The following is a 27,139-nucleotide window of genomic DNA, read 5'->3' as shown; positions in this document are numbered from 1 at the left end:
TTATACAGCCTCCTTTCCTTCCACGAAGCTGGAAGTGTTCCAACCGAGCCTCTTTTGAATGTGAGCATACCTTGCATATGTGCCTGCTCCCATTCTATCTTGGCTCACTTCGACGCATCTTTCCATGTAACCTGGCTCGGCCTTATTTATCTACAAGAAAAGTATTCAAACAATGCCACTGCCTTACGTCAACAGCAGTGTAGTGTAGCCTCCTCTGGCATTTGCTACCACAAATTGGTTTCAACACACACATTTTACTTGGGGAATTGGCTAGTGATTATGACACAGCACCCGAACAAAACTTCTATTTGATCCCCACATCCATCCCAACTTGAACGGTCTCACAACTGACCAAAGTGTGTCAAATGGAAAGGTACTGCCTCATATTGCACTTTCATCAAGCACTTTAATAGAGAAGCATTTCTAATGTTAATCCGGCACTAATAATTGCACCAAACAAGCTGATGCAACATCTTGCAGTGAAATCCAGCCATGACAAAATCTCAGTACAATATAACTTAAACGATGATAAGCATAACTTTTTTATTCCACGAGTGTTTGTTATATTTTATTACATTGTCACGGAGTGGCAATGTCAGTTCACTGGTCCGGAAAACGGCATTAGTAAAACAAGCTTTTTGGGCAAGTTGGTTGCTTAGCTTGGACATAACTGCAGCGCGAAAAAAAGACAACCACAAGGGAAGAAAAACTCAAGACACAAACGCTGCACTCACAACTGATTTATTTCACCAATGCATGGGAAAATAAAAATGCACTGTTATGCATGTGCACAGAACACAAAAAGAAAAACTGGTACCAACAATAACTTGGAACATTTCTTCATAGTGTGATACATCCTATCTTTTATATTCCGGTCTGTACAAGTAAATTTAAGCATGAATAAAGCAATTGTTGCCCCTTTTCTTTATATGGTATGCTTCCAGTAGTTCACGAGCAGTCTGATCTTTGCTTTTGCCTAGAATCTTTGCACTATCAAAATGCGCCTAACATTCATTGCTAGACCTGCAATGCTCCACAAAGTTCAAATCTCAGTTATCAGAATTCCATCCGTGATCCCTTAACCAGTCACTGACTCATCTGCCAGTTTGGCCGACATAGATTTTCCCGCACGAGAATGGAATCTCGTACACCACTCCTGATTGGCACTGTACACAGGGCATGGCATGTTTTTTTCCGCATCCAGCTTAGGCCGGAAATACAGGGGCATAGTTGGCTGAGCTTTACCGGAGCCGAAAAACTTGGGAGACGCTTAAGCTCCGCCGTAATTAAAAGTGAAACACAAAAGCATTCCCTCGTAGTCGAGCACCTGCTCATTTAGATGGCACACGAGCATTCAGGGAAGGCGCAGACTTAGAAAATAAGCGCGCCACCTGACGGGCCGGCGCCGTGCATGGCAAAGGGGGGTTTCAGTGGGTGCCTACAGGATGGCGCTACAACTGCACGCCAAGCTCGGAGGAATTATACTGGAAACGCATGGTACTCGCTTACTTCCGAGATCTGTAACTTACATGCTCATAATTACTCATGTATGCCTCGGTACAGATCTCAAAGATACGCTTCTAAGAAGCCCGTGCATTCACTAGAGGCGCCTGTATTCGAGCCATCATGGCGGAGTGGAGGCGTCCCTATCTCGAACGCCGGTTTATTTATTTAGTTTGCATGCCCTACGATTTTTAGGCAGCCCCCAAATACTTCGGCGCATGTGCAGCAAAGGCTGTGCCAGGCACGACGAAATCAGCTTTACATGACGTAGTGAAGCTATTGCTTCAAAAACGAGCGGCACCCCAGACCTGTTCGCTCCTTTCTTCCTGTTCACTGCTTTCTTCAAGTTATGCGAAACTTTGTGCAGGTAGGGGGCAACTTGCGGTCGCAAAGTCCGCTCAACTTTCCTTGTCTTCAGGGTTGTACAGCTCTTCTTTGCCTTCTTACGGGGGGTCTCAGCAGCAGCCGTCACAAGCGACCAAGGGTAGCCTGATTTTTGACTGAGAGGACATAAGCCCGAGAAGAACCCATCGTCGACTCACTTGGCAGCAGCAGTCACGGCGATTGCGCGCTCTTCTAAGTGCCTTTACAGGTTGGCGAAATTTTGCCTTACTGGCTTTGATGCTTTTACTCTCACCGTGACAGCTGCTGCCCACCTATCGCTTATACTTGCTTGTGCTGTATTGTTGTAGTTAATAGTGTTCTTCAAACTGCATGTGTTTCTTCTTGCTCACTGACAATGCCGAAGGAACTTGTCAAACTTTTTGAAGAACTGAAACTAGAGCTTAAAAAAGAGTTCAGTGAGCTATGTGAAAGTCTCGAAAGGGACATCTGCGAAAGGACATCCGCGAGATAAAAAACAGCCTAGGTTTCATCAATGTGAGCTATGAAGAAATGAAAATGTCTGTGAACCGTGTTCAACTGGAGAATGGGGAGCTGAGAACATCCGTGGAAAAACTGGAGAAGAAGCGAGACGCCTTACGCGAACAAGTGAAAGAACATGAAGCGAGACTTCTACAAAAAGAACAAAATATGCGGTGTTGCAATGTGGAAGTGAAAGGTTTACCGAAGATGCACGATGAGGAGGTCATAGAAATCACAAAAAAGATTGCAAAGGCCACTGAAATGCCCCTTGAAAGTGATGACATCGAGGTGCGTCGCCGCGTCCAAACAACGGCCTTGATTCCCTGAATATAGTGGTGTGGTTTACTCGTGGATCAGTCCGTGAATCCTTTCTTGAGAAAGCTCGAAAGCAGAGGATAACGTCAGATAACACTGACCTTGAACCCAAGACACAGACCCCAATCTTCATCAATGAGCACTTGAGTCCTGCTATGAAAAAACTATTCGAAGCGGCAAATGCAAAAAAAAAAAAAGAATGCAAGCGGAAATATGCATGGACTCGGAATGGCAAAACATTTGTGCGCAGAACAGATACCTCAACAGTCATTGCCATCACAAAGCTTGATGATTGGCATCAGATTGTGTAGCTATACCCGCAGGCATCTGAACCAAGTTTTGGTTTCGGGGCATGGGCTATGAGCCACATCAGATTAAGCATATAGTGGAATCCAGAAAATCTGCCTTGTCTTTTTTTCACTTAAACATCAGATCCCTAACAAACAAAGAAGATGAATTAGCTATTCTACTAGATAGTTTCGGTGTGTCACTTACAGCAGTAATACGAAGCTCGGAAAAACTTTTCTGTGTAATGCACAGGCCACCATCCCGTGTCATCAGCCATTTTTTCGAACTCCTTGAAGCGATTTTTAACTATGCACCTTATAAATCAATAGATATGGTTCTAGGCAGTGATATCAACATAAATATGCTTTCAACTACACAACTGCAAAAAGAACTGCAGGCTTTAATTGCCGAATGGTTTCGTTACCGAAATAACAAAGCTGACGCGAGTGACATTAGAATGTGCATCTTTATTAGATGTATTCATTACAAATGTTGACACATTTAATAACTGCAGACATCGTTTACGCAGAGATTAGTGATCATCTTGGAATCATCATGTTGGTTAAGTCTGGACGTATTAATAAAAAGAAGAGGAGTAATTTATACAGTCTATAACTAACAAAAACCTTAAATTATTTTTTGCAGCTATTAGCCAACAGACTTGGAACCACGTCTTCAAGGCAGATAACAATGACACCGTTCACTTCAATTTTATTACTACATTTAAGGCTATCTATGACACGTATTTTCCACTAAAAAAAGTAGCTACGCCTTCAAGGGCGCAGAAACCCTGGGTGACGTCCCGAGTTGCTCCAAATGATTCAGCATAATAATAGTTTGTACACACAGTTCGTAAATCCAAAAGACGAAATTTGGCTTCGCCAATTCAAAACGTAGAGAAATAATCTCACATCAAAGCTCAAAATGGCTCGAGATGCCTATTTGACAAATTTATTTTGGAGCCCGACTGAACAGTGGCCGGACGTAATCTGGCGGAAATTGAATTCCTTCATGCAACAAAATAATCCCGATTCTTTTGATGATTTTCAGCATGAGGGAAAACGAATTCATGGCACATGCTTAGCTGATGCTTTCAACAACTTTTTTTATACTGCAGGCTCAGAGCCAGATAAACAGCAGCCAGAGCTGTACTGATTTCATGAAGGGAAGCAACAGTTCATCATCCCTTTTCATTGCCCCCACCAACTGTGCAGAAGTTTTTAAACACTATTAAAAATAGGAAGTTAGTAGATGCAACTGGTCTTCAAATAGCACCCATTAAACATGTTCTGCACTTAACATGCCCAGCTACCACCCACATTTACAATCTGATATTATCTACTGCTGTATTCCCAAAGATATTGAAATGGCTCGAGTGATACCCATTTTTAAAAGTGTCGACAAAAATTCGGTCAGTGACTACCGTCCAATTTTCATATTACTGGTATTTTCAAAATGTATAGAGAAATTAATGCATGATAGGGTACTATCTTTCTTTTACAAACATAACCTGCTCCTTGATTTCCAACACGGTTTCAGAAAAAAATCGATCCACAGAAACAGCACTGGTCACTCAAGAAGCAATAATAATTAACATGTTTCAAAATAAAGAGATAGTTGCAAGTATATACATTGATTTTACTAAGGCATTTCATTTAATAAAGCACAGAATTCTGCTACATAAGCATTTTGGGGCCGCTGTTATTTTTAATTTATATAAATGACATTGTGCATTGTGTAACTGATGGTAAAGTTGTATCCTACGCTGATGACACTTCAGTGTTTATATCCGGGAAATCAGAAGGTGACATTGCAGCAAAAGCAACCAGAACACTAGATGCATTGAATACATGGGCGATAGAAAATTCTTTGAAGATTAATCCTTAAAAGAGAAAAATAGTATTATACTTTCCAAAAGGGAAAGTATTACCCAGGCCTCTGAATGTATCTTTAAGCTACGATCCTGTAGAAATAGTACACTCTGTCGAAATCCTTGCTGTCATGTTTTCAAAGCACTTGACTTGGAACGATCATGTTGATTATGTCAGATAACAAATATCTTCAGCTTTCGGTGTTATGTCGCGCCTGCACGGTATTCTTCTTGTCCAAGTTAGGCTGTTACTTTATAACTCCTTAGTTCTCACTTCTAATATTGTTGTACCATGCAGGCCATAACGGGTGTCACTAATTTGTCCAAGCTGCACCTTCAAAAAAGAGCTGTAAGATGCATTGCTGGTATACCATACTGTTCCCCCACACATGACCACTTTTTAAATTTAAAATATGAAATCCTTCCAGTCTTTGCTTTATACGGTTACAAAATTTTAATGAGCAACAAATGTTCTTCACAGAGTGGTGAAAATTATATTGGTTATTTGGCAGAACTTGTGAATAATATTCACATTCCTCAAATTAGACAAAGAAATGTGGTTAGTGCCAACTCCTAGAACATATTACATCGCACAGTTTATCTGCTACACAATGCCAGTATTATTAAATAAGTTAAAACAAGAATTACACACTAAAAAAGATTTTTGTGCCAAAACAACACACACAAGAAAGACGACGACACCACAGGCGCTTTCGTTGTCTTTCTTGTGTGTGTTGTTTTGGCACAAAAATCTTTTTGTATGTATGATCACCAACTAGCCGCACAGTTAACTCTTCTAAAACAAGAATTGTTTGACCCTTTCGAGCATTCAAAGGATGTTATTAAGCAATTTTTTCTAAACAAGTGTATTAGATGATATTGTATGCATTTTAGATTCACACTGTTGTTCTTATTTTTCCCATAGCATGTTATTTTTTTTTTTGCGTGTGTGCTGCAAACAGCAGCGCTGCTTTTTACTTTTTTACTCAGTGTTCTATATTTCTATTTTTGTCTCTACTTTTCCGTCTCTGTGAAAAAATGATACCTTGCCATTTGTCTGCTGTACTGCCAGTTGAAAAAGGGGGCAGGACCTTTGTCAAGCTTGCAAGCTCTGTACCGTCTCCTTCTCTCTTAGAGAAAATAAAACACCGATTGATTGATTACTTTTGAGTGTGCTAAATCATAAGGCAACAGTTGTTTTTGCACACGTGGGACACAGCCCCAACACACATGGTCCCTACCAAACTTGAGATGTATATCTAAAAAGTGAAGTTGATTCTGATTTGGCATTTCGCACGAGAAGGTCAATCCCTTTCCATGCTGTTTAAAAGCGTCTAAAATTCTATTAACAATGGCGCAGTAGTGTAAAGGACTCTGCTTGTCCAACAAGATCAAAGAGTCATCAACAAACCGGTACATGGCCCCACCTTCGTGCGGGCATGTAAACCATGTGGGAAAAATTCTACGCTTAGAGCTCTGGCGTCAGGTACAGTTGTACCAGGACTGGCTGTCAGCGACGTGCTACGCACAGTATCCTATGTGGATGGTGGAGTCCAAGCTGCGCTACTTCAAGCGGCTCACGACTCCTCTGACTGAGCACTGGTGGAACTACTACCCAAGGCATGCCCTCCAAGGTCCTGAGACACCAAAGAGTAGGGTACAACCCAGCGGAAGCCTCACAGTGTTAGGTGGGATAGGCTTGCCTCAGAGCATTAGCAGACAGCTCAACTAATGACCCAAGTAGGGGCTGTATCAGTTCAAGACCTGGCAGCGTTCGAACGCCACATAGCAAAGAAAGCGCCAACTCAACAATGGGAGAGATGCCTGCTTGCAGGTGCGGACTGCCTTTAGAAAACAGCCGTTTTTTCTAATGATAGGAATGTTGGCATGTCCTTGCAGAAAGTGGTGGCGTACTTTGAAAAGAATGAGCTCTCACTTTTACAGGCCGACAAAAATAGAGGGTTTGTACTTTTTACCGAAAGGCCTGTTCTGCAAGAAAGCCCTTCAGGCTGTGCAAAGAAACTTCATCTTTAAAAAAAAGCTCCCCCACAATTGCAAAACAGAAAGTAGCCAACGAAAAATTTGGCGACTTCTGCTGCTGTTCCGTTCGGTCAGGCTTTTGCCTCGGAGCAGCGCACCAGGTAATTGGTAGCTACAATGGTCCACTTGTTTCCAGGTGTTGACTTTGGGAAAGGGCACACCAGATCCATGCCGATCTTCTGGAAGATCCTTAGTGGGGGTTCAATGGGGTTCAGGAATCCCAATGGTCGGGTGGGAGGTGCCGTTCGTCGCTGACAATCTCGGCAGGTTTTTACATAACGTGTGAATCTGTAGATAGTCGGGGCCAGTAATACTTGTCTTGAATGCAGCAGAGGATGCGAGAGAACCTGATATACCCAGCTGTTGGCTTGTTGTGCGAAGCCTGTAGAATTTCTTCGCAAAGACTTGCAAGTACGACCAGAAGGTAACCGGTTTTGTTCGGTGCAAAGTTCTTCACAAGGCCATCATTATGGATGTAGACTGAAGACAAGGTAACCACTAAAGTTTGGGACAATGCATAATAGCTTCCACCTGGCTGCGATATTTCAAGATAAATCTGGTCGTGCCTTGTACCACAAATAACGTGATAAAGCCACATGCCAACGACATTAAGCATGAAGAAATAAACATTACAAAGCTTTGCGGCAATATTTTATGCTCTCCCAAATGCACCCTTCAACAAAAAGCAACGCTCCCTTCTATCGCCAATGATGCACTTTGAGCTTTGTTACTAGATAGCATCACAGTTTGGTTTATGGTTTATAGGGGTTTAACATCCCAAAGCAACTCAGGCTATGAGGGACGCCGTAGTGAAGGACTCCGGAAATTTCGACCACATGGTGCTCTTTAACGTGCACTGACATTGCACAGCACATGGGCCTCTAGAATTTCGCCTCCATCGAAATTCGACCGCCGCGGAAATGGCACAGTATCTGCCTCGCATCTCAGCAGACACCAGAACTGCGCTGTAAGGGAAGGGATAAAGGAGGGAGTGAAAGAAGAAAGGAAGAAAGAGGTGCCGTAGTGGAGGGCTCTTGAATTTCGACCGCCTGGGGATCGCACAGAGGGACGCGTTTCACATCCATCGAAACGCTGACGCCACAGCCGGGTTCGAGCCCAGGTATTGGATCAGTAGCTGAGCGTCCTAACCACTCAACCACCGCAGCGGGTAACGGTTTGTGCAGTAAAAGTAAAAAATGAAAAATCCTTGCGAAAAAGACCGCTGAATACCTGAATTATGCACTTGGAGCCGTAGAACAAACAAAAACTTGTAACCTCGCAGTAGCATTCCTGACAGATCATTTTTCTTGCCTTTATTGGCAGTGCCACGTTTCATTTCGATTGTAAGTCGACCCCCTAACTTTGAATTTTTAAATTAAAAAAAAAGGGTCACCTTATAATCAATACAGTACGAAGCCCCTCATAAGAAGGGAATGCAGTAAACCACCTATGATACATTTAACGTAAGCGATCCCATGTTTCTTGCTGCAGCCCCCGCCGGCCCAACCAGTGATGCAAGGGCAAAGCTTAGACAGTTTGTTTGGTGCAGAGACCACCAAGGGCACATGGTGCCTGCCAGCCACTTTTTCAGGTTGTGAGAGGGTTGGTGCACATAAGGAACCACCACCGGCTTTAAAGAAAGGGGTTCAGTTTTTTTCTGGGCACCCTTTCGTTTCTGCACGAGGGTTTCAGCGACTATACTTGAAATGACCGAGCCCAGGAAGCCTGCTATTAAAGGTTGTGAAACCTGATCACTCAAACTGTCACATTTTATGTGGTTATAATTTTTGAAGCACAGAATCCAAGCAAAGCAAGGCTATAGCTCGTTTTACCACCTAGGAATATGGCGAGTCATAGTTGAGCAACTCTTTGTTGGCTCAGGAGGAGTACGGCCAGCAAAGATAGTCTTGGCAGTACATAAGCTTAAGGTCTAAAAAACGCAGCACCTGATTTTCAGGTAGCTAATGGGTAAAAACTAAACCTTTTTCCAGTTGATTAAAAGTAGTTAAAACCAGTGAAACAATATGATCAAGGAAAGTAAAGTTCCCCGAGCTTAAAAAAATTAAAAATTCATTAACATCTAAAGACCAATAACAGGTCCCCCCCCCCCTTAAAGGTCTGTGCAAGTAGGCAGTCAATTGATGATAAAAAATGGTATATCACATAAAGTGGGAAGTAGTGTTCTAATAATTTAAAAAAATTGTGTAATGTGATACCAGCTGAGTTCTGGAAGGCCACAGCTCCTGAGCCTTCAATGCATTCTTTGATTGAAGCTAACAATTCAGCATGTGGAACAGGATGTCAATGGAAAAAGCAAAATCCATCTGATCGTTGTTCTGCACCAAATCAGCGACTTCTTTGCCAGAAAGGAGTCATCAACCGGAATGTGCTTTAGCTTGCTGAGCAGGAAATGGCTCACGTGCTTCCACGAACCCTTCTCGCTAACACTAGTCCTGAATGGCACATTCGGTTTAGTGCGGTTTTGCCGAGAACAAAACATCCAAAGACTTTGAGCTGGCATTGATGGCACATGCCAAGGACGACAACTGTAGGCTTCTACAAAAATCAATAAATTTCGTTCTCACTTGAACTTGAATTTTTTAATGAGTACAACAATATTTTTGTGAACCACTTGGAGAGTTTTTTTCATTACAAAGGCCATTCGGCATGACAACAAACATGCCTTCTTTGTCAGATTGCAGTAAGCCTAAACCATGGTCCTTAAAATATTTTACAACAGAAACGACCTCAAGAAAAGCAGTCTTACAGGACTTGGGATATTTAGCACACCTTTTTAAACAGTCTACGCCTTCCTGAAGGCAACGTTCCTGGTCTTCGTTTTTTGCCTTTGAGGCTAAAATCCTGTTGATGGCGAGAAGTTCATGGGCGGCATTCAACCTCAGCCGTGTTTCGGGCCTTTCTCCAGGACGCGTGAAATCCTTTCAGGAACAGAAGCACCACCGGCGAAAACCACACGCTCCTTTTCTTCTTGCAGGAGGTGATCAGAAGATGGCCTAGGTCAGCTCTCCATTGCTGCCCAATGAGGTGTGACGCTTCGAATCCATTAGCTGCTTACTAGAAACCCAAACAGGGTACATGCTTTGGCACGGGACCCTCAGCCAGTCTTGGTAAAGCCTAATCTGTGGCCACAGTTCTGAGTGCCTAATCTTAGCAACCACTTCACATGGCCCCACGAAGGCTTTACGGGACCAAATAGAGCACTCGCACTGTCCGGTGTCACCCTTTCCGGAGGCAGAAGGCTAACTGACGTGCTTGTCATGTTGTGCTGACGACGTGCTACACTAGAACACCGATAAGTGAAGGAGAAGCAGGGACCACTGTACTAGAAATGCAGTTCAGGAGAGCAGCTGCCGGGCTAGTTGGTAGTTGGTTTCGTGCTGTTTCACTTATGTAAGAATGAACCAGCTAGACCAGCAAAAAGTTGTACTTCAATACTTGGTATTGCATGTTGTGAACAAATCAGCACAAAAAAACGGACGAGAAGTCAGCACAAAGGAGACAATTCTTAGCAAGAGCGGTAAGGATAAGGCTGGGCTCCTTCTAGAGGCTTATCATATCAGAAAGTAGTCCAAGGGTTGTATGAGTAACACATCTGTACATGTATATCCTGCTGAATGTGCTTTTTTATATACATCTCTTTAAATAGCATGTTGCTTGACTGCTGTGCTCTTTCTGCCTCTCTACGCACATACCCACCATTCCCTTCTTGTATGCTTTGTACAACAGCTTGAATAAACAGTTGGTGGTAGTAGCAGCGCTCGGGTACGTCTTATATGTCCTCTCTTTTGTCCCTTGTCCATTTTTGTGCTGACTTCTTCACAACATGCAATACCAACTAGCTCGGCAGTTCGCTGTCCTGAACCACACAACACCATTGCGGCTCCCAGAGGAGCTGTTGTTAATGCAATGGCTAATGTTCCGAAGACACATCTCATTACTGCCTGCAGTCAGTTTTGACATCGTGCGGAGTCAGTTATTGCTGATCGCAGTTTCACTGAATGATGACATTCAGTGCATGCATGGCCACTTGTACTCAGTGTTCATCATTATCATTATCCTGACTACACCCACCTAAGGGCAAATGCCTCTCCCATGCCTCTCCAATTAACGCTCTCCTTTGCCAGCTGCACCCACCATATGACCCGCAAACTTCTTAACCTTATCCGGCCACCTAACTCTCTGTCGGCCCCTGCTACACTTGCCTTCTCTTGGAATCTACTCCGTTACCCTTAAAGAGACAGTGAGGAGAACTCTATGAAATTTTTTTTGTTAGCAAAATCTAATAGTTCGGCATTTCATGGCTTTGTTGCCGCTTGTCCGGGAGCGAAAGATGCATTTATTTCAAAGAAATTTGGCTTCGAAGTTGAAAAAGTTTTTCCCGTCACTCCGATTCAAACTCGGGGCACTCTTATGAGGACACGGAAAACTCTTATGACGACACAGAACGGAGTGACGTGAAACGTGACGTAAACGGAGACCCCGTGATTTCTGGCAGCTAGCAGTGCGGTCTAGCAGCTGCTAAAATGAAAGCTACCGCCGCCGCACGTTGAAGGCATCTATCGGGGGTCGCCACCGTCGCTTCGTTTACGTTTGCATCGGCGTCTTGCCAGCGTTACGATGGATCCCGTTCCCGAACCCGACGACGAAGTTCGCACAGAAACTCCGGCCTGCATTTCAGCGACCTCAGCCCCACAAAGTGTGCGATGCTTTTGAGGGAGCACGGTTAGGTTAGGTTAGGCACCGGCCGGTCATTTCCCCCTTCCTCAGTGAGCAGCCGTTGCTAAATAAATATCGTAAACTCAGTGCGGGGAGTCGCGAGAGACAAGGACAAGGTCGGCGCATCGCACCCATCGGAGGCTGGCCAGGGCTTTGGGGACAATGGATTGCGATTCCTTGAACGGTGCTGTTGCACGACGCAGCAGGCGGCATCGAGGTTTCCCATGGTTGCAAGGGCCAGGTTATTTATTTTTTTGCCACAAAAAACGGGTGGATGCTCAAAGCGCTCGCGTTTAAAGTTGGCGGCTTGAAAGTAAAGCCGACGCACGACGCTTCAACGGGTTCCGCACATTTCCGGAGGTACGGGGTCTACTGGATCGGGCTCTCTCGCCCACTTGCATGTACCTTCATATGTGTACTGTGAATGGATTAAATTAGCCGAGAGCTAGAATAGAATAGCTGCGCCCAACTGCAGAAACTACTGAATGGAGCCACAAACAAGCGAGTTGGAGGAGAGCGGAGTCACTGTCTCTGCAGCTTCCAAATCTCTTAACAGCCTTGTATCTTGTCTCCTGTCCCTAATAAACGATTTCCGTTAAGTAGCTTGAAGTTGACTGGCACAGCCGGGAACGTCTCGCCGGGCAAGCGTACGAAGACACAAGTGCTCTTTATACTGCTAACTGCCTTGTATGATCACCGACCATCGTGCCATCATAGTTTTTCATCGACCGTGGCGATCATCTGACCAGCCTTAACAGGCTCCTTCAAAAGGTTAACTGGCACTTGAAGCGGCACTTGGAGTCCCTTTGCTGTTCGACGCTTGTAAATCGAGGCGCGTCAAAAACAAAACCATGGGGCACGCAAAGCTCATAGACGCGAATCGCCATAACAAATCGAAACTCTCCTGGCCACCTGAGGCGCCGCCAAGCATCGGTTTTCTTTGTCTCCAACATTCAGGGGGTGTCTTTTGTCCGTATTCCTTGTGTAATTAAAGTGCACTATCGGTTTCAAAACAAAACTTACTTCAATATTGAACCGCGCAACCTTCCTTTGTCAGCCTCAGTGATTGGAGCCACAGCCTCAGTAATTCGTGGCTCCATGTAGGAAGGAAAATTCCTCCAAGGTGACGTCTCTTGTCCTATGATGTCATCACACTTGTACTTGCAAGATTGGCCTGTGGCGGCGATACCTGTATTTTGGTTCTTCCTATTTTCTACCTTACAAGAGCTGTGTTTTCACTAAGAGTGGCGTTTTTGTGATCAGGAGCTGGTATTCTATCGATACAAGCCAACTTAAATTTCTCCTCTGTGTCCCTTTAAGGACCAGTGGTTATCTTGCCTTCGCATTACGTGCCCTGCCTAAGCCCATTTCTTCCTCTTGATCTCGACTAGCATGTCATTAACCTGAGTTTGTTCCCTCACCTAATCTGCCCGCTTCCGGTCTCTTAACGTTACACCTATCATTTTTCTTTCCATGGCTCGCTGCGTTGTCTTTAACTTAAACTAAACCCTTTTCGTTAGCCTCAACATTCCTGCCCGGCATGTGGGCACCAGTAAGATACAGCTGTATATTACACCGGTATGTACACAATGTTAAACGATCATAAATGGTTTGGTTTGGTTTATGGGTGTTTAACGTCCCAAAGCGACTCAGGCTATAAGGAACGCCGGTTTGAAGGGCTATGGAAATTTCGACCGCCTGGGGTTCTTTAACGTGCACTGATATCGCACAGTACACGGGCCTCTAGAATTTAGCCTCCATCGAAATTCGACCGCCACGGCCGGGATTGAACCCGCGTCTTTCGGGTCAGCAGCCGAGCGCCATAACCACTGAGCCACCACGGCGGCCCCGATCATAAATGATCTCCCTTCAGTCAGTGTGACTGCTTGTGTGCGGACACAACTTTGTTCTCAAATACCTGCCGCACCCTGTAAATGGCATTCGAGCTGACAGAGCAAAGAACGTACAGAAAGTTTGAACCAAAGTGGCCACAACTTCGATCAACTGGTCATTCTTCAATCAGGCTTAAAATCTGCAAGGAACAGAAAATACAGAGAGGCATTCCTAATCCACAAATTTAGGACGTCACAAACAGCAAAAATCAACAAATTCAGAGGAAACTTAGTATCTCCGAGGTACATTCTGACATTGGCATAATTCTCTAAGAAGGTCTTACACATGGTCAGAGGCTTTCCCAGTACTTCATATCACTAATTTATCAATTCTTTCTCGCTACCCCTCCGCCCTGTCCATGACCCCCTCAATGGATCCCCTCCTTTCATTTCTTTAATTTATCGTTCTACTTTTACCTTTCGCCCTGCACTTCCTGCTATCCCTTCTCAGGAACTCTTGGCTTCCCTCCCCCTCACCAGGCCTTCCTCCTCAGAGCGAAGACCCCATTTAAACGCAGCCAATGATAAAAGCTTTGCCCAGACAAAGACAAGTCCTCTTGTCTTGGCAAGCACCCTGAGCCTTTCCCCTCCCTTGTTCACTTTGTGAGTTTCAGCATCAACATCAACCATTCAAAACGCTCTCTGCAAAAAACAGTCTATGGTGTTTGTAACTAAAGCCAGCTGGAAACCAAAAAATTTGGGCCTTTAAAATTGAGGTGTCGGTGACTCACACTCAGCTTCTTGACACGGAGACAGTTCTTCTTCTCTCCAAGCACAAAACTGATGGCATCCATGAAGTTGGACTTCCCTGCACATGCCAAAGAGAGATGTTCACCTCAGATAAAGCCGCACTACAGATAGAAATCGGCCAGACGGTGCAAAAATTTTGATTCCATTTGTTTCGCACCCACCACAACAAGCCACACTGACAGGAGAAGCCCCACCCCAACGAGTCAAGATTTGCCGGGCATACTGAAATAGGTGGTTAACTGCACAAAAGGTTAAAACAACAACACGACATTTAGAAGCACAGCCTGCCAGCTTTAGGGTAAAACAACAACACGACACTTAGAAACACAGCCTGGAAGCTTTATGTTTCAAAGAAAATGGGTTTATGGGTTTGGGGATTTAATGTCCCAAAGCGACTCAGGCTATGAGGGGCGCCGTGGTGGAGGGCTCCGGAAATTTCGGCCACTTGGGGCTCTTTAACATGCACTGACATTGCACAGTACACGGGCCTCAAGAATTTTACCTCCATCTAAACTCGACCGCTGCGGCTGGAATCGAACCCGCGTCTTTCGGGTCAGTAGCCGAGCACGATAACCACTGAGCCACAGAGGTGCCCTGTTTCAAAGAAAAGCAAAGCTGAAGAGTGGTTTATTGAAACACTGAAAGGGCTGGCGGCGTAACCATGGCACAAACTGATCCAGCAGCGGCGGCACCAGTACGGACTACAAGAGCGATCTCGAGCTCTCAAACGCGCGCTGCAGCCGGTTGCTGAGGCCGCCCAAACCTCTTCCATCGTCGATGGTGTTGGTGCACTGTCGTTTTCTTCATTGCAACTGCCCCGGCGACAAGAGGGAGCCATGCTGGCGACTCAAGGCGAAGAGATGACGAGGGGGTCATATCATGGCTTTAGTCGGCTGACATGAACAATCTCACGGCCCCAACAGCGGTGATCCAAAGATGGGGTCACTGGCTCGACGGTATAGCTCATAAGTGACGTGCACTCCAAGACACGGTAAGGGCCGAGGTACACTGAGGAGAACCCCATCAAATTTTTTTTTGTTAGCAAAATCTGATAGTTCGGCTTTTCATGGCTTTGTTGCCGCTTGTCCGGGAGTGGAAGATGCATTTATTTCAAAGAACTTTGGATTCGAAGTTGAAAAAGTTTTTCCCGCCACTCAGATTCAAACTCGAGAACTCTTATGACGTCACGGAGAACTCTTATGACGTCTGAGTACGGAGTGATGTGAAACGTGATATAAATGAAGACTCCGTGATTTCTGGCGGTCTAGCTGCTGCCAAAATGAAAGCTACCGCCGCCGCATGTTGAAGGCATCGATCGGGGGTCGCTACCGTCGCTTCGCTTACGTTTGCACCGGCGTCTTGCCAACGATGCGATGGATCCCATTCCCGAATCCGACGACGTAGTTCTCGCTAAAACTCCGGCCTGCATTTCAGTGACCTCAGCCCCACAGAGCGTGCGATGCTTTTGAGGGAGCACGGTTAGGCTAGGCGCCGGCGGGTCGTTTCCCCCTTTCTCAGTGAGCAGCCGTTGCTAATCAGATATCATAACCCCAGTGCGGGGACTCGCGAAGGGCCAGAACAAGGTCAGCACCTTGCGCCCATTGGAGGCTGGCCGGGACTTTGGGGCCAACGGATTGTGATTCCTTGAACGGCACGGTTGCATGGCGCAGCAGGCGGCGTCGAGGTCTCCCACGGTTGCAAGTGGCAAGTTATTTATTTTTATGCCATAAAAGACGAATGGCTGCTCAAGGGCGGTCGCGTTTAAAGTTGGCGGCTTCAAACTAAAGCCGGCGCACGATGCTTCAACGGCTTCCGCTAGACCCAATGGGTCCACTGGATCGGGATCTCTCGCCCACTTGCATGTACCTTCTGGTATGTACTGTGAATGAATTAAATTAGTCGAGCTCGAAAAGAACAGCTCCGCTCAACTGCCGAAGCTATTGAATTACGTCATAACGTGCACCTCGCCGCGGAGCTGAATCAGTCTGGCCGAGCCGGCGGTGGCTGGCGCACTCGGCGCGAAATAGAGACCTGCTCCAAGTCTCCCCGCCAGTGCGGTTCAGAGTGCGCCGAAGCCGCCGAACGCGTCGACAGTCAAGTGGAGTTTGAGTATAGAGGGTCTCGCTTTGGTCGACGTGATGTCACCGTGCAGCGCGCGCGCGTTACGCCGGAGCATAAACACGCCTTAAAACAGAGCCTGCGCTTAACCGCTCCCCAACGTATTCGGTGGCGGCATTTATGGGAGCCACTGAAACCCCCGCCCACTCACTGAATAAAAAAAGAAATCCTGTGCCGAGGTTTGGAATCGAACCAAGGCCTTTGGCGTTTCAGGCGGAGATGCTACCACTCTGCCATGACAGCTCATGTTGCAACCATCAATAAAGGTGCATCTAGTGAATGCACTCTTCTGATGCAGAAATCTCCGCGCTTTCGCTAGGTATATCCTGGACTAACAGAGCTAGGCCATCAGCAATTTTTCTGAACCGCCTTGCACCTTGTCTCACGTCCCTAATAAACGATTTCCGTTAAGTAGTTTGAAGTTGACTGGCACAGCCGGGAATGTTTCACCGGGCGAGCGTGCGAATACACAAGTGCTGCCTTGTACGATTACCGACCATCGTGCCATCATAGTTTTTCATCGACCGTGGCTCCTCCAAAGGTTAACTAGCACTTGAAGCGGCACTTGGACTTCCTCTGCTGTTCGGCGCTTGTAAATCGAGGCGCGTCAAAAACAAAACCACGGGGCACGCAAAGCTCATATACGCGAAGTGCCATAACAAATTTTTTTATTTTTTATTATAGATACCTCAAGGGCCCTTCAGGGCTTTCCACGAGGGCTTTACATGAAACTCTCCTGACCGCCTGTGGCGCCGCCAAGCATCGGTTTTCTTTGCTTCCAACATTCAGGTTGTCTTTCAGGGTTCATAGCAGTTTTAGTTGAAAAAATTCAAGGGTTTTCAAGGACTTTCAAGGCCCTGGCATAGCAATTTCAATGACCTCAAACAATGTTGTGTTTAGCAGCTCGGACCAAAAAAGAAATTCTTCAACAACAAAATCATTCACTTTATTGAAAAAGAAAAAAGAAAAGAGGCATATACCACCTTAAAACACATATAAGTAAACACACACACATTTCCTTGAAGCACACACTCGTTAAGCATATCAAGAAAGCGCTTGAAGTTTTTCTGCAATCGCGCGATCAATTGCTTGAAGGTCCTGCATCTTTTCTTTCGCAGTTTTTCTAAGACTGATTTCACAATATATGTGATGTCATTTGCTGCTTCAGCTTTTTTGGAGTAACTGTCTGCAGCTGCCGTCAAGTCGACAATAGTTTTTTCTAGTTTCTTTTTCTTGTGTCTGTTGGCTTCAATTTCATTTTCAATAAGGCTTCTCTTTGACTGCCTCAACTGCTGAGCTTCTTGCTGCTTCTGCTCCTCCAGGTATGCTTGGTACCAGTTCCATGCGGCTGAAGTAGATGTCCGCAGCTCGTTTGTTATTGCAACTTTAAGGATGCCTCCCGCCTTATCTATGACATTGCACACAATTCTTTGCCACACGTAAGACATTTCCTTCATGTTTTCAATGGAGATGTGGCAATTAATGCTAAATCCTCTTTCTACAGTAGCTTGACCATGACTTAAAATAAGCAGAACTTTGACCACACCCCAGAGGTTTGAGCATGAAGAACGGAACTTCAAAAGATTGCAAAAAAACTCATCCAAACTTTTAGAATGCTTCTCGAATGATCCAAGGGTGTGCTTTTCTTCCTGGAGCAACTCTGTGTACTCGGCGAGAACTGCATCTCGCTGGTGCTCGCTCAACCGGTTTGCTTCAATGAGGGCACCAAAAACTTTCCTGAAGCCTGTAAGGCACTCATCCGGCCTTGAACACATCCGCACAGGATCTAAAGAAGAGAGCGCCCTAACAAGAGGGTATCTTAGTGGGCTTTTATCCAATATCTTCTTTGTTGCATTAATCAGAAACTGTTTGCACTCAATTTTAAATGCAAACACATCCTTTGCACTTATCTTGACAGCTTTCACAACTTGTTCTGCTGCGTGACCAAGGTCTACTTTTTCAAGGGGAGCATGGTTCTTTGGATCATCGATGTCAATCTTCAAGAGGCTCAAGATTCCAGCAGACGCTGCTACCACAGAGCACCTTACAAACCTTGTCATTAGTTTTCTCACAACACTTTCAAGGTCCTTTGCTAAAAAGAACACCAGAGGTTTGTCACGTTGGTATTCAGTCAAAAATGGCTTGAATATCATTGCAATTCCCAGAGCAAATTGAAGTTTTGCTGGCGTCAGCGGATCAGCGCAGGCATCACACACACGTTGGAATGCAATACACTTAGGCAAACTTACTTGTTTCACTCTGGTACATTGCACATACTTGCTCACATGGGACCACGAAAGAATGGCGCGCTCAATAACAGGTACATTTTCAACCCAGCGATGCGAGACAAAGTTGAGAGGGTATGTTGTCTGGCCAGTAACAGAGGCAAAGTCATCTCTCCGTGCAGGTGCATCGTGAAACAGGCCACTTAGGCTTGAAAGGAGGGTATCCAGGCACCACTTGCTGGCACCAACACCTGCTCTGTACGCATTGTGCAGAGTGTGAAGACCACAAGTCCCCAACTCCAGGCATTGAACTTGATAGTTGTTCTGAAGGTGACTTTGCAAATTTTTGAAACATTTCAAATTCACATTGGGCCCATCCATAGACAAGTGAACTATTTTTGAAAGTGGCAAACAATCCAAGGCATTCAAAAGCTTTTCCTGGATGTCTTCTGCCCTACTGTGTCCCATGAAGACTGTTGTGTAGTACCTGGTAGTTACACGTTCAGAAACGGCGTCCCAGTACCGCACGTGGATATCCATCTGCTTCCGCTGAAGGTAGTCGTTCAATGACTCATCAAACAGGACAACGTAAGAGCCGCAGCACTGCTCTATTTCGTGCTGCAAACACGAGAGAAAATACAGCCGCAGGCCGTGATAAAGGACGTACGCGCATTTCTTTTCACCGCAGGAGAAGGCTTTCGCGATTTCGCTGTCGGGAAACATCTTTTGGAACAGTTCCCCTGTGTGCGAAGACGAATTGTATGAGTAGTGGGAAGCTGCCACTTTCAAAGTCCACAGTACCTCGGCATCGGTCACAAGTTTGTTCATACCGCACGCATGACGCAAGTCTGATGACACTGAAGGCATGGCGCTTTCCGGTCGCTCACTGACGGTAGCCGCCACGTAGTTCCGAATCGAGTTTCCTTGCGCTCCATTTTGTACATTTGCAATGTGCTTTGCGCTTCTCATGTGGCTTTTAATTGCCGACTCGCCCATGGAGGAAACGTCAAATGCTTTACAACACGCCCTACACTTTGCGCAATGACAGTCCGAGGGATCCGGAGCAATCCACTGCTTATAAACATCATGGTTCAGCCAGGACCGCTGAAACTTGCACCTTCCTGGCATAGCGGAAAAACTTGGGAAGTTTTCTTCACAGCCCGTGAACCACGCTAACCACGAGGAAATGGTCAAGAAACAAGTACACTGGATTGACTTGGATTAGGACTTGATGAATGTGGCCAGACGCTCTGTCAATTCCGTTAAGCCTAGCCGAGCGTAAAATTCAAGGACTTCCCAGCACCTAAAAAAATTCAAGGGTTTCCAAGGCCTTGAATATAGCGTTTTAAAAATCAAGGGTTTTTAAGGGTTTCAAGGACCGCTACGAACCCTGTCTTTTGTCTGCCTTCCTTGTGTGATAAAAGTGCACTATCGGTTTTAAAACAAAACTTACATCAATATTGAACTGCGCAACCTTCCTTTGTCAGCCTCAAGAGATTCGCGAAACCTTATAGGAAGGAAAATTCCTCCAAGGTGGCGTCTCTTGTCCTATGGCGTCACCACGCTTATACTTGCGAGATTGGCCTGTGGCGGCGATACCTGCATTTTGGTTCTTGCTATTTTCTACCTTGCAAGAGCTTTGTTTTCAGTAAGAGCGGCGTTTTTGCGATTAGGAGCTCGTATTCTATCGATACAAGCCAACTTCAATTTCTCCTCAGTGCCCCTTTAACATTACAAGAGTATACCTTTCATGTAGAATACAACATGGGCTCGGAAAATGTAGGCGCCGAATGCATGAGTCGCTTGAATCGCCGGTTGAATCCCTTAGTGAGGCCGTTGGTTTGGGGATTGGTGTGGCACGCATCTAGTAGTTCGTGAACGACTTCAGATAAGATAACATGGCCGCGGTCACTGAGGAGTGACGGGCTGCGTGACGCAGGATGAAATGATGAAGGAGGAAGGATGCGACGTCGTGAGGACTAGCCGAGGGCAGGGCTGCAGTCTCTGCGTACCTAGTGAGGTGATCCACGGCAACTATAATCCAACGATTCCCGGCAGGCGTGGACGGCAGGAGACCATGCAGATCGATGCCCACGCGATCGAAGGGGCGAGCTGGGCAAGGCAACGGCTGTAACGGGCCGGGGAAAGGGCGAGGAGTGGACTTGCGCTGCTGACAGGCAATGCATGAGCGTATATAACGGCGAACAAAATTCAAAACTGTTCACAGCTTTGCCGCAGCCATTACCTCCAAAGAACAAATTGACCTTGTAGCATTAAATTTTTCAAAGGCCTTTGACAAGGTGTTTCCCGCGAAACTTGTTAAAAAAATGTACATGTTCAACATCAATCCTAACGTTATAAAATGGGTACAGGCCTATTTGGATAATAGAAAGCAATTCATTGAGATAAATGGCGAGCGTTCATCAGCTTTAAATTTAAAGTGTCCTCTGGTGTCAAGTGTCCTCTGGTGTCCCACAAGGGTCGGTTTTAGGTCCCATTTTATTTTTATTGTATATTAATGATATTTGGAAGGACATACATCCCTCTGTTGAAGAGCGACTGTTCGCCGACAATTGTTGATTATTTTGTTGTGTAAAAATGTTCACAATCAAGTTTTGGTTAAATGAGTCCCTGGGAAAGATTCACAGTTGGTGTGTTCAGTGGGGAATGAGTATTAATCTTGGAAAGACATTTTACATGACCAGTTCTAATAGAAAAAGGAGTCTCTGGTCTTCCCTCATACAATCAATAACAGTGGAATAGAACGTGTCATCTTGAACTGGAGTGAACAAAAACTCTGTTTCCTAAAATGAAAACTTAAGAATGCTAAACTTGACGTTAAACTTAAAGCATATAAAACTATCATCCGTCCATCTTTGGAACATGGAGCCATAATCTGGGACCCCTATCAACAGTACTTCATTGATAAATTAGAACAGGTTCAAAGACTTGCAGTCCAATTTATTTTTTCAGCCTGCCAACAACACCAATCGGTAACAGCGCTGCTGGCTTTAGTGCAACTCCCAGAACTCAGCACCAGAAGAAAACCAGCCCGTCCAAAGTTTTTGTATCAACTGTATATGAACAAATTAAACCTCAATCCTAACTTGTACCTGCGACCTCCTGGAAAAATATCACCTCGTACAAATCACCCATATGCAGTTATGGCCTACGGGTCTTTGGGTATTCTTTGCTCCCCAAAACAATAATACATTGGAATAACCTTCACCCACAAATATTTGCTCACACTACATCAACACAAAGTTTTGTGCATAAATTAGAAAAGTGTGTTAAATAGGAATTATTCTCCCTTGTGTACCTGTCAATTCCATGGTTGTCTAGGTATTGTCATTCTGGCCTTGCATGATGTGCAATTTTTTTTAACTGTTCCTCTGAACTTTTTTGTTTCGTTTTGTTCATTCCCACCCTGTAAAAGCCCGAAAGGGCTTACAGTATTGTAAATAAATAAATTCAAATGCCAATATTGGTTGCAAGATGGCAAACTCCACATAGCCGTCAGTGAGGGCGTGTGACCAAACACTGAAGGGAAGGTCATAATGTGAAAAATAAAAAGCTGAGGCCCAAGGGCAACGACTTGGGGGACGTCCGAGATTGCAGCAAAAAAGCAGAATTGCTAAGAATTAACAAGGGAAACCTGCCAACAGCTGGCTATAAAGCTTGGATCCAGTTTAGGGTATTGGATGCAAGTTAAAGCACAAGAAAATCAGTCTTGCTTCAGTAAGGGATCTTATCACATGCGAAAGCCAAGAAAAAAAAGCATAGAGAGAGATGCTGCAGTGAAGGTGCAAGTGCATGTCATGAAGAATGAGAGCAAGTTCTTTTCTATTTCTGAAATTTATTAGTTTGTTCTAAAATTTGCCAAAGTTGGCATGCTCCAAATGTTTTACTTGCTTCACTATAATCTATTTTTATCTGAGCAAAATGAAAGGAACTAGAACTGCCAAATTTTCATGCAATGTTCTAGGCAAAATCAATAAATCGAAACAAAGTTCGAGATATATTTTGTAGATAAAGAAATAATCCTGCAAAAACTGTAAAAGAACGGAGAACAATTAGTTTAAATGGTGATCAAGAAATACTTTGGCATTTTTATATTCTGCTCATGTATTGTACTTAACTTTATATTAATATTTAGAAGTATTAAAAATGTGTTGCATAATAGCAATGGGATGCATATTTATTAGGGGTGTGCAAATATTCGAAAAGTGAATCAAATATCCTCCTATTCGATTACTTCAAAGAATAGTGCATGTTCAAAATTCTTCGAAAACGAACTGAATCTCCTAGAAGCGGAAGTATCACTGTGAGTATGCGGCCGTTCACCAGCACAGTTTTGCCGTTCCAGGTCAAAACTTGAGTATCAGGTGTGCTCATGTGCTCTGCTTTGATACTGATACACTTCTCACAAGGGTTAGAAAGGGACAAAAAGCAAGTGCACAATGCATATGCGTAAATATGGCTTTTGTCACATTCTAACCTTCACAAAAAAAAAAAAAACACAAGGCCCCCGAATAACCGAGTTAAGACAAATGCAGTTCTGGTGTGGTAGCACGTTTGCCTTTGTTTATCTTTTTAAGCTTGAAAACTGACATTGCATTCTCATTCTTCAGCTTATTCTCGAAGCTGCTTGCTGCAATTCTCTGTGTGGCAATATCTGAAGTACACACCTCTGTACTGCACGTTCCTCCATCATTCGCCTCTTCTGTTTAAACATCCCATCTAGCCAGGTCACTGCCAATCTGCTTGCCGCCTCGCTACGTCTACTGGATCAGCTGACTGACGTTGGCACTCTGTTCTTCTGCAATTTTCTTCTTGTCCTCATCCCTCTCTCCGCTTTGCTGCAGCTTCACCCACACTCCACTCCGTTTTCGCCACCGTAGGATACAAAACTTTGACTGCATCAAACAAGCCAAAGGCATCAAAATGCTCGCGCTTATAATTTCATCTCGTGATTGTGGAACAAAAAAGCTGTAAAAACAGCCTACTTTTCGGCACGGAGGAATCCGGTTCGGCGGTCCTGAATGTGGGAGGAGCTTCTCTGCAGACTTTTATCAAAATATAGGCAATTTTCGTGAACTGTAAGTTGCGCCACAGCCGAGCCAAGATGGCGACCATAAAGAGGACTCCGTGCATGCTCAAAATGAGTGCATTAACATGTTTCCTTGATTTCACAATTGAATCACTTTTATTCAAAGTAAGCGCCTAGTTTTAGCTAAAAACTCGGTATTAGTCAGCGTAAAGCACATAACCAATGACAAACTGGTGATCGTTGGCCTGTACCTGCAAACATGGAAGCGGAACCACACACGTCGCCCGCCTCCAGGACGTTTTTAGTGAAGTTCAAGACACCAGCGCTCAGTCCTTATACAGCAAGCGCCTCTCGGGTGATCAAGGTTTTGTGAAATGGTTGCATAACGCTGAAAGTGCAGTCTTAGATCGCTTAGCTTTCAACCACCCTGTGCTTGGATTTTAATTCATCTAGCCGGGCATTCACATGTGCCCATGAGCAGACTTGTTAAATAGAACAGTATTCTGCAGAACAAATCATAGCATGCAAGTGCTGTGTTAAGAGCAATGTGCTTGTTCCTTTCGTTTCCCTTGCAGCGTGAAGCGAATGATACCGAGTCGGATATTGTAGACGCAGGCTCCTGTTCCTGCTTTCACCTGCTGCTAATCTAATTCCCAAGCATGAAACATATCAAGTGCAATTTTCCGATCAGGTCTAGCATGTAAACTGCCATGACGCCAGTGAGATGGTGCTTTTAGCGGGCATTTCCCACGTTTAGCCGTTGCGTGCTTGTTTGTTTGCGTGAAGCTTGTTCTGTGGCAGACTGCCCACCGGGCTGTGGGCAACCTGCCAGGCGTGTATATAGACACGGTGCATCGTGGCACTTCAATTAATGATTGGTTGCGATAGGCTGCTCGGAAAGACCAACCTGGGTCCCAAATACTCCACAGATGAAAGCACCTGCATTTGCAGCGCACTGCACCATTGAGCCAGGAGTGGTATGAGGACTCCCAGGGATACATCAATGCAAAGTAGAGAATGCCGCATTTGAGCGCACTCACCCATTATCGCTATTCAAATAACCTCCATCGGTGAACAATAGATCTGAACACCAGAACCCAAGTGAAAACCCAAGTGCTAGAACACCTAATTCGCATCTGGCCTAACTGCACACATCAACCTTCAATTTTTTTTCTTGCCCACCAGACGGTCCTTTCTTAAATGCCCTCGTCTCCCTGCCACTTCGGTATCTTCACTTTGGGGTTTTATTATGTGGGCCGTGAAGCATGAGTGCTTATGCTTAGAATAAGCAGACACAAATGCGAAACAGAATGCTGGTGCTTAATTCCAGCCTGGGTTATGACGAGGTAAAATATTGCATGCATTATGGTTCCACTGCGGCAGGAATTACAACGGCCAGCCACGATTACCGCCTTAGTCGTTCAAATAAAACCAAAGAAAGCCATAACGGCACAGAGTATTTAGCTGGAAGGAAGAAGTCTTCTACCTGAAAATGCCTTGAACACACGACCATCGACGCGGTGGCTCAGTGGTTATGATGCTCGGCTGCTGACCCGAAAGATGCGGGTTCGATCCAAGCCGCGGCGGTCGCAATTCGATGGAGACAAAATGCTAGAGGACCGCATACCATGCGATATAAGTGCACAATAAAAATTTTCCGGAAACCTCCACTATGGCGTCCCTCACTGTTTAAGTGGCTTTGGGCGTTAACCAAACCAAACGATCATCGACGCTGTGACTGGCTGGCCAATCTGCACCCGAAGGCTGCTAGCAGTGGTTAAGCAAATAAATGGTACCTCCTGGCTTTTCTCTGATGTCTGAAAGTGCTTACTTTTTCCTGCCACGACGGGGAAAGCGCTTGCTTTCGGCCGTAGTGCGTCTCATCTGTGTCCTGAAAATCGCCAATATTTCTGCAACAAAACTACAACAGCAGCGTCTGAATGCGCCATCGAAGCACTTGCAAACGAATGATGCCTGTCGGATGCCCGTCCCAGCCAGCTCACAGACACTAAGGTGCAATTCATTTTAATTTTTGTTTTTCTTAAAACGCTTCCAGACGGGAACTAGTTTTTGGGGCGAAACACGAGACCTCACGACGCGGTCGGGAATCCAGCACATTGTCAGCAGCAGACTGCATGAAGCGTTTCGTGCGTTAATGTCACATGCTACACACTGCCCTGCCTCTCGTGCGAAACAACTCGCGCAGAGAGCACAACCGCCGAGCGACGTGCACTTTCGGCGGTGGCGCGCAGACTGCTAAGCCTCGCTCACCGGATCCATTGGGGCCGATGACGGCTGTGAACGGTTTCAGGGGACCGATGAGCTGACGTCCCCGGTACGACTTGAAGTTCTCTACCTCGATGTATTTGAGGTACCCCATTGCTGCTCGTAGCTTGCCGCTGGCCGCTACCGACTCGGCTCAGGGCTTGAGGGGCTCTTAACAGCACCGCGCATCTCCAGGGAAACGCAGCGAGTGGTCCAAACCAAAGCCTACGGAACTACAGACCTGCACATTTGGCGGGGTCCTATAAGACTGCGTGCGCCAACTTTCGTTAACGTTTTGGCCGTTGAAAGCGCTCAATTAAACTGTTCGTAGGTCATGATCATCATCATCGTCTGCTTGCGACAAATGTTTTTTTCTCCTCTCACTGCCTCCCTGTGCATTTGTCGTCTTATTATTTTGAAACCTAGTAATGAACGGTGCAAGTATGATGTTTCTTTAAATCCTAGCGGTGAATATTCTGTTTGCGCGCATGCATGCGCGAGACTTTTCGGCACGGAGGAAGGAAACCATAGGAGAGGCCCTCGCTATCCAAGCCGCAAGACAAAAAACGTGCAGGAAGTCACGTGGTTTTGCAAGGCCTACTGGGATTTGTTGGCCGATGGCGCAGCCAATAGCAGCGTTGGGCGCAGCGGCGTCGTCTGCTTCACGCATCACCCATGTCGGCAGACCGGTCGAGTAGAGTTGGAAATTCGCATTTTTATTCAATCGTTGTGGTCCGCGGGAGGCACAAAGTTCCAGAGGCCTGTAGTCGGTGCTGGTCTTCATTGCTGTGCGCTTAGTTCATTCAGGATGCCGTCTTGACGAAAGCGGTTGTTTTGGAAGCCCGCGACAGCTTTCTCTGAAAAGGCTTGGCTTGGCGCTATTCACTTTCGGCTTTGTGCGGTTGCGTCCCTCAACGCTGCTAGCCTTGTTCCAAGGAGAAATTGACAGTGCCGACGGCTCGTAAAGCGATAGACGACGGTGACACGCTGGTTTATGGTTACAGCAGCGCGGGAAGAAAAAGTGCGAGTCGGCGCTTAATTGTTTTGTGTGTGAATACGTGTTCTGCGTGTTCCTTCATTTTTGTGTATTTTTCCCGCGCTGTTTTAACCACGAATAAATACAAACTCGTCCAGACCGTGTCCTTGTAAGCATACCCGTTGCGTCTACATTCCCCTATGCATGACGGTCACAACTGGTGGCGACCGATATGCGTGGGCCGCG

The 27,139-nt window shown here is 45.5% G+C and overlaps 1 protein-coding gene and 1 pseudogene across 3 annotated transcripts in view; both read right to left on the bottom strand.

Annotated features, from left to right (window-relative positions):
• SMC1 (structural maintenance of chromosomes 1) overlaps positions 1–26,158 on the bottom strand; it is a 146,370-nt gene extending 120,212 nt beyond the window's left edge. Inside the window, exons 1-2 of one of the 3 annotated variants that reach the window (XM_077629591.1) lie at positions 25,924–26,158; positions 14,241–14,317 (exon numbers count right to left, since the gene is read on the bottom strand). In XM_077629591.1, the coding sequence (XP_077485717.1) occupies positions 14,241–14,317; positions 25,924–26,032 (186 nt within the window). In that variant the 5' untranslated portion in view covers positions 26,033–26,158. Of the gene's footprint in view, positions 1–13,584; positions 13,645–14,240; positions 14,318–25,923 lie in introns of those variants that run through there. The other 2 variants (XM_077629592.1, XM_077629593.1) reach the window with 2 other exon arrangements.
• LOC144096743 (uncharacterized) lies at positions 17,361–19,972 on the bottom strand (annotated as a pseudogene).
• Positions 26,159–27,139: the final 981 nt, after the last annotated feature.

This window comes from Amblyomma americanum, chromosome 7 (assembly GCF_052857255.1).
Source record: "Amblyomma americanum isolate KBUSLIRL-KWMA chromosome 7, ASM5285725v1, whole genome shotgun sequence".
Classification (NCBI taxonomy): Eukaryota; Metazoa; Arthropoda; class Arachnida; order Ixodida; family Ixodidae; genus Amblyomma; species Amblyomma americanum.
Note: the sequence above shows the minus strand (reverse complement) of the source record. Positions and strands in the feature narration are given on the sequence as shown.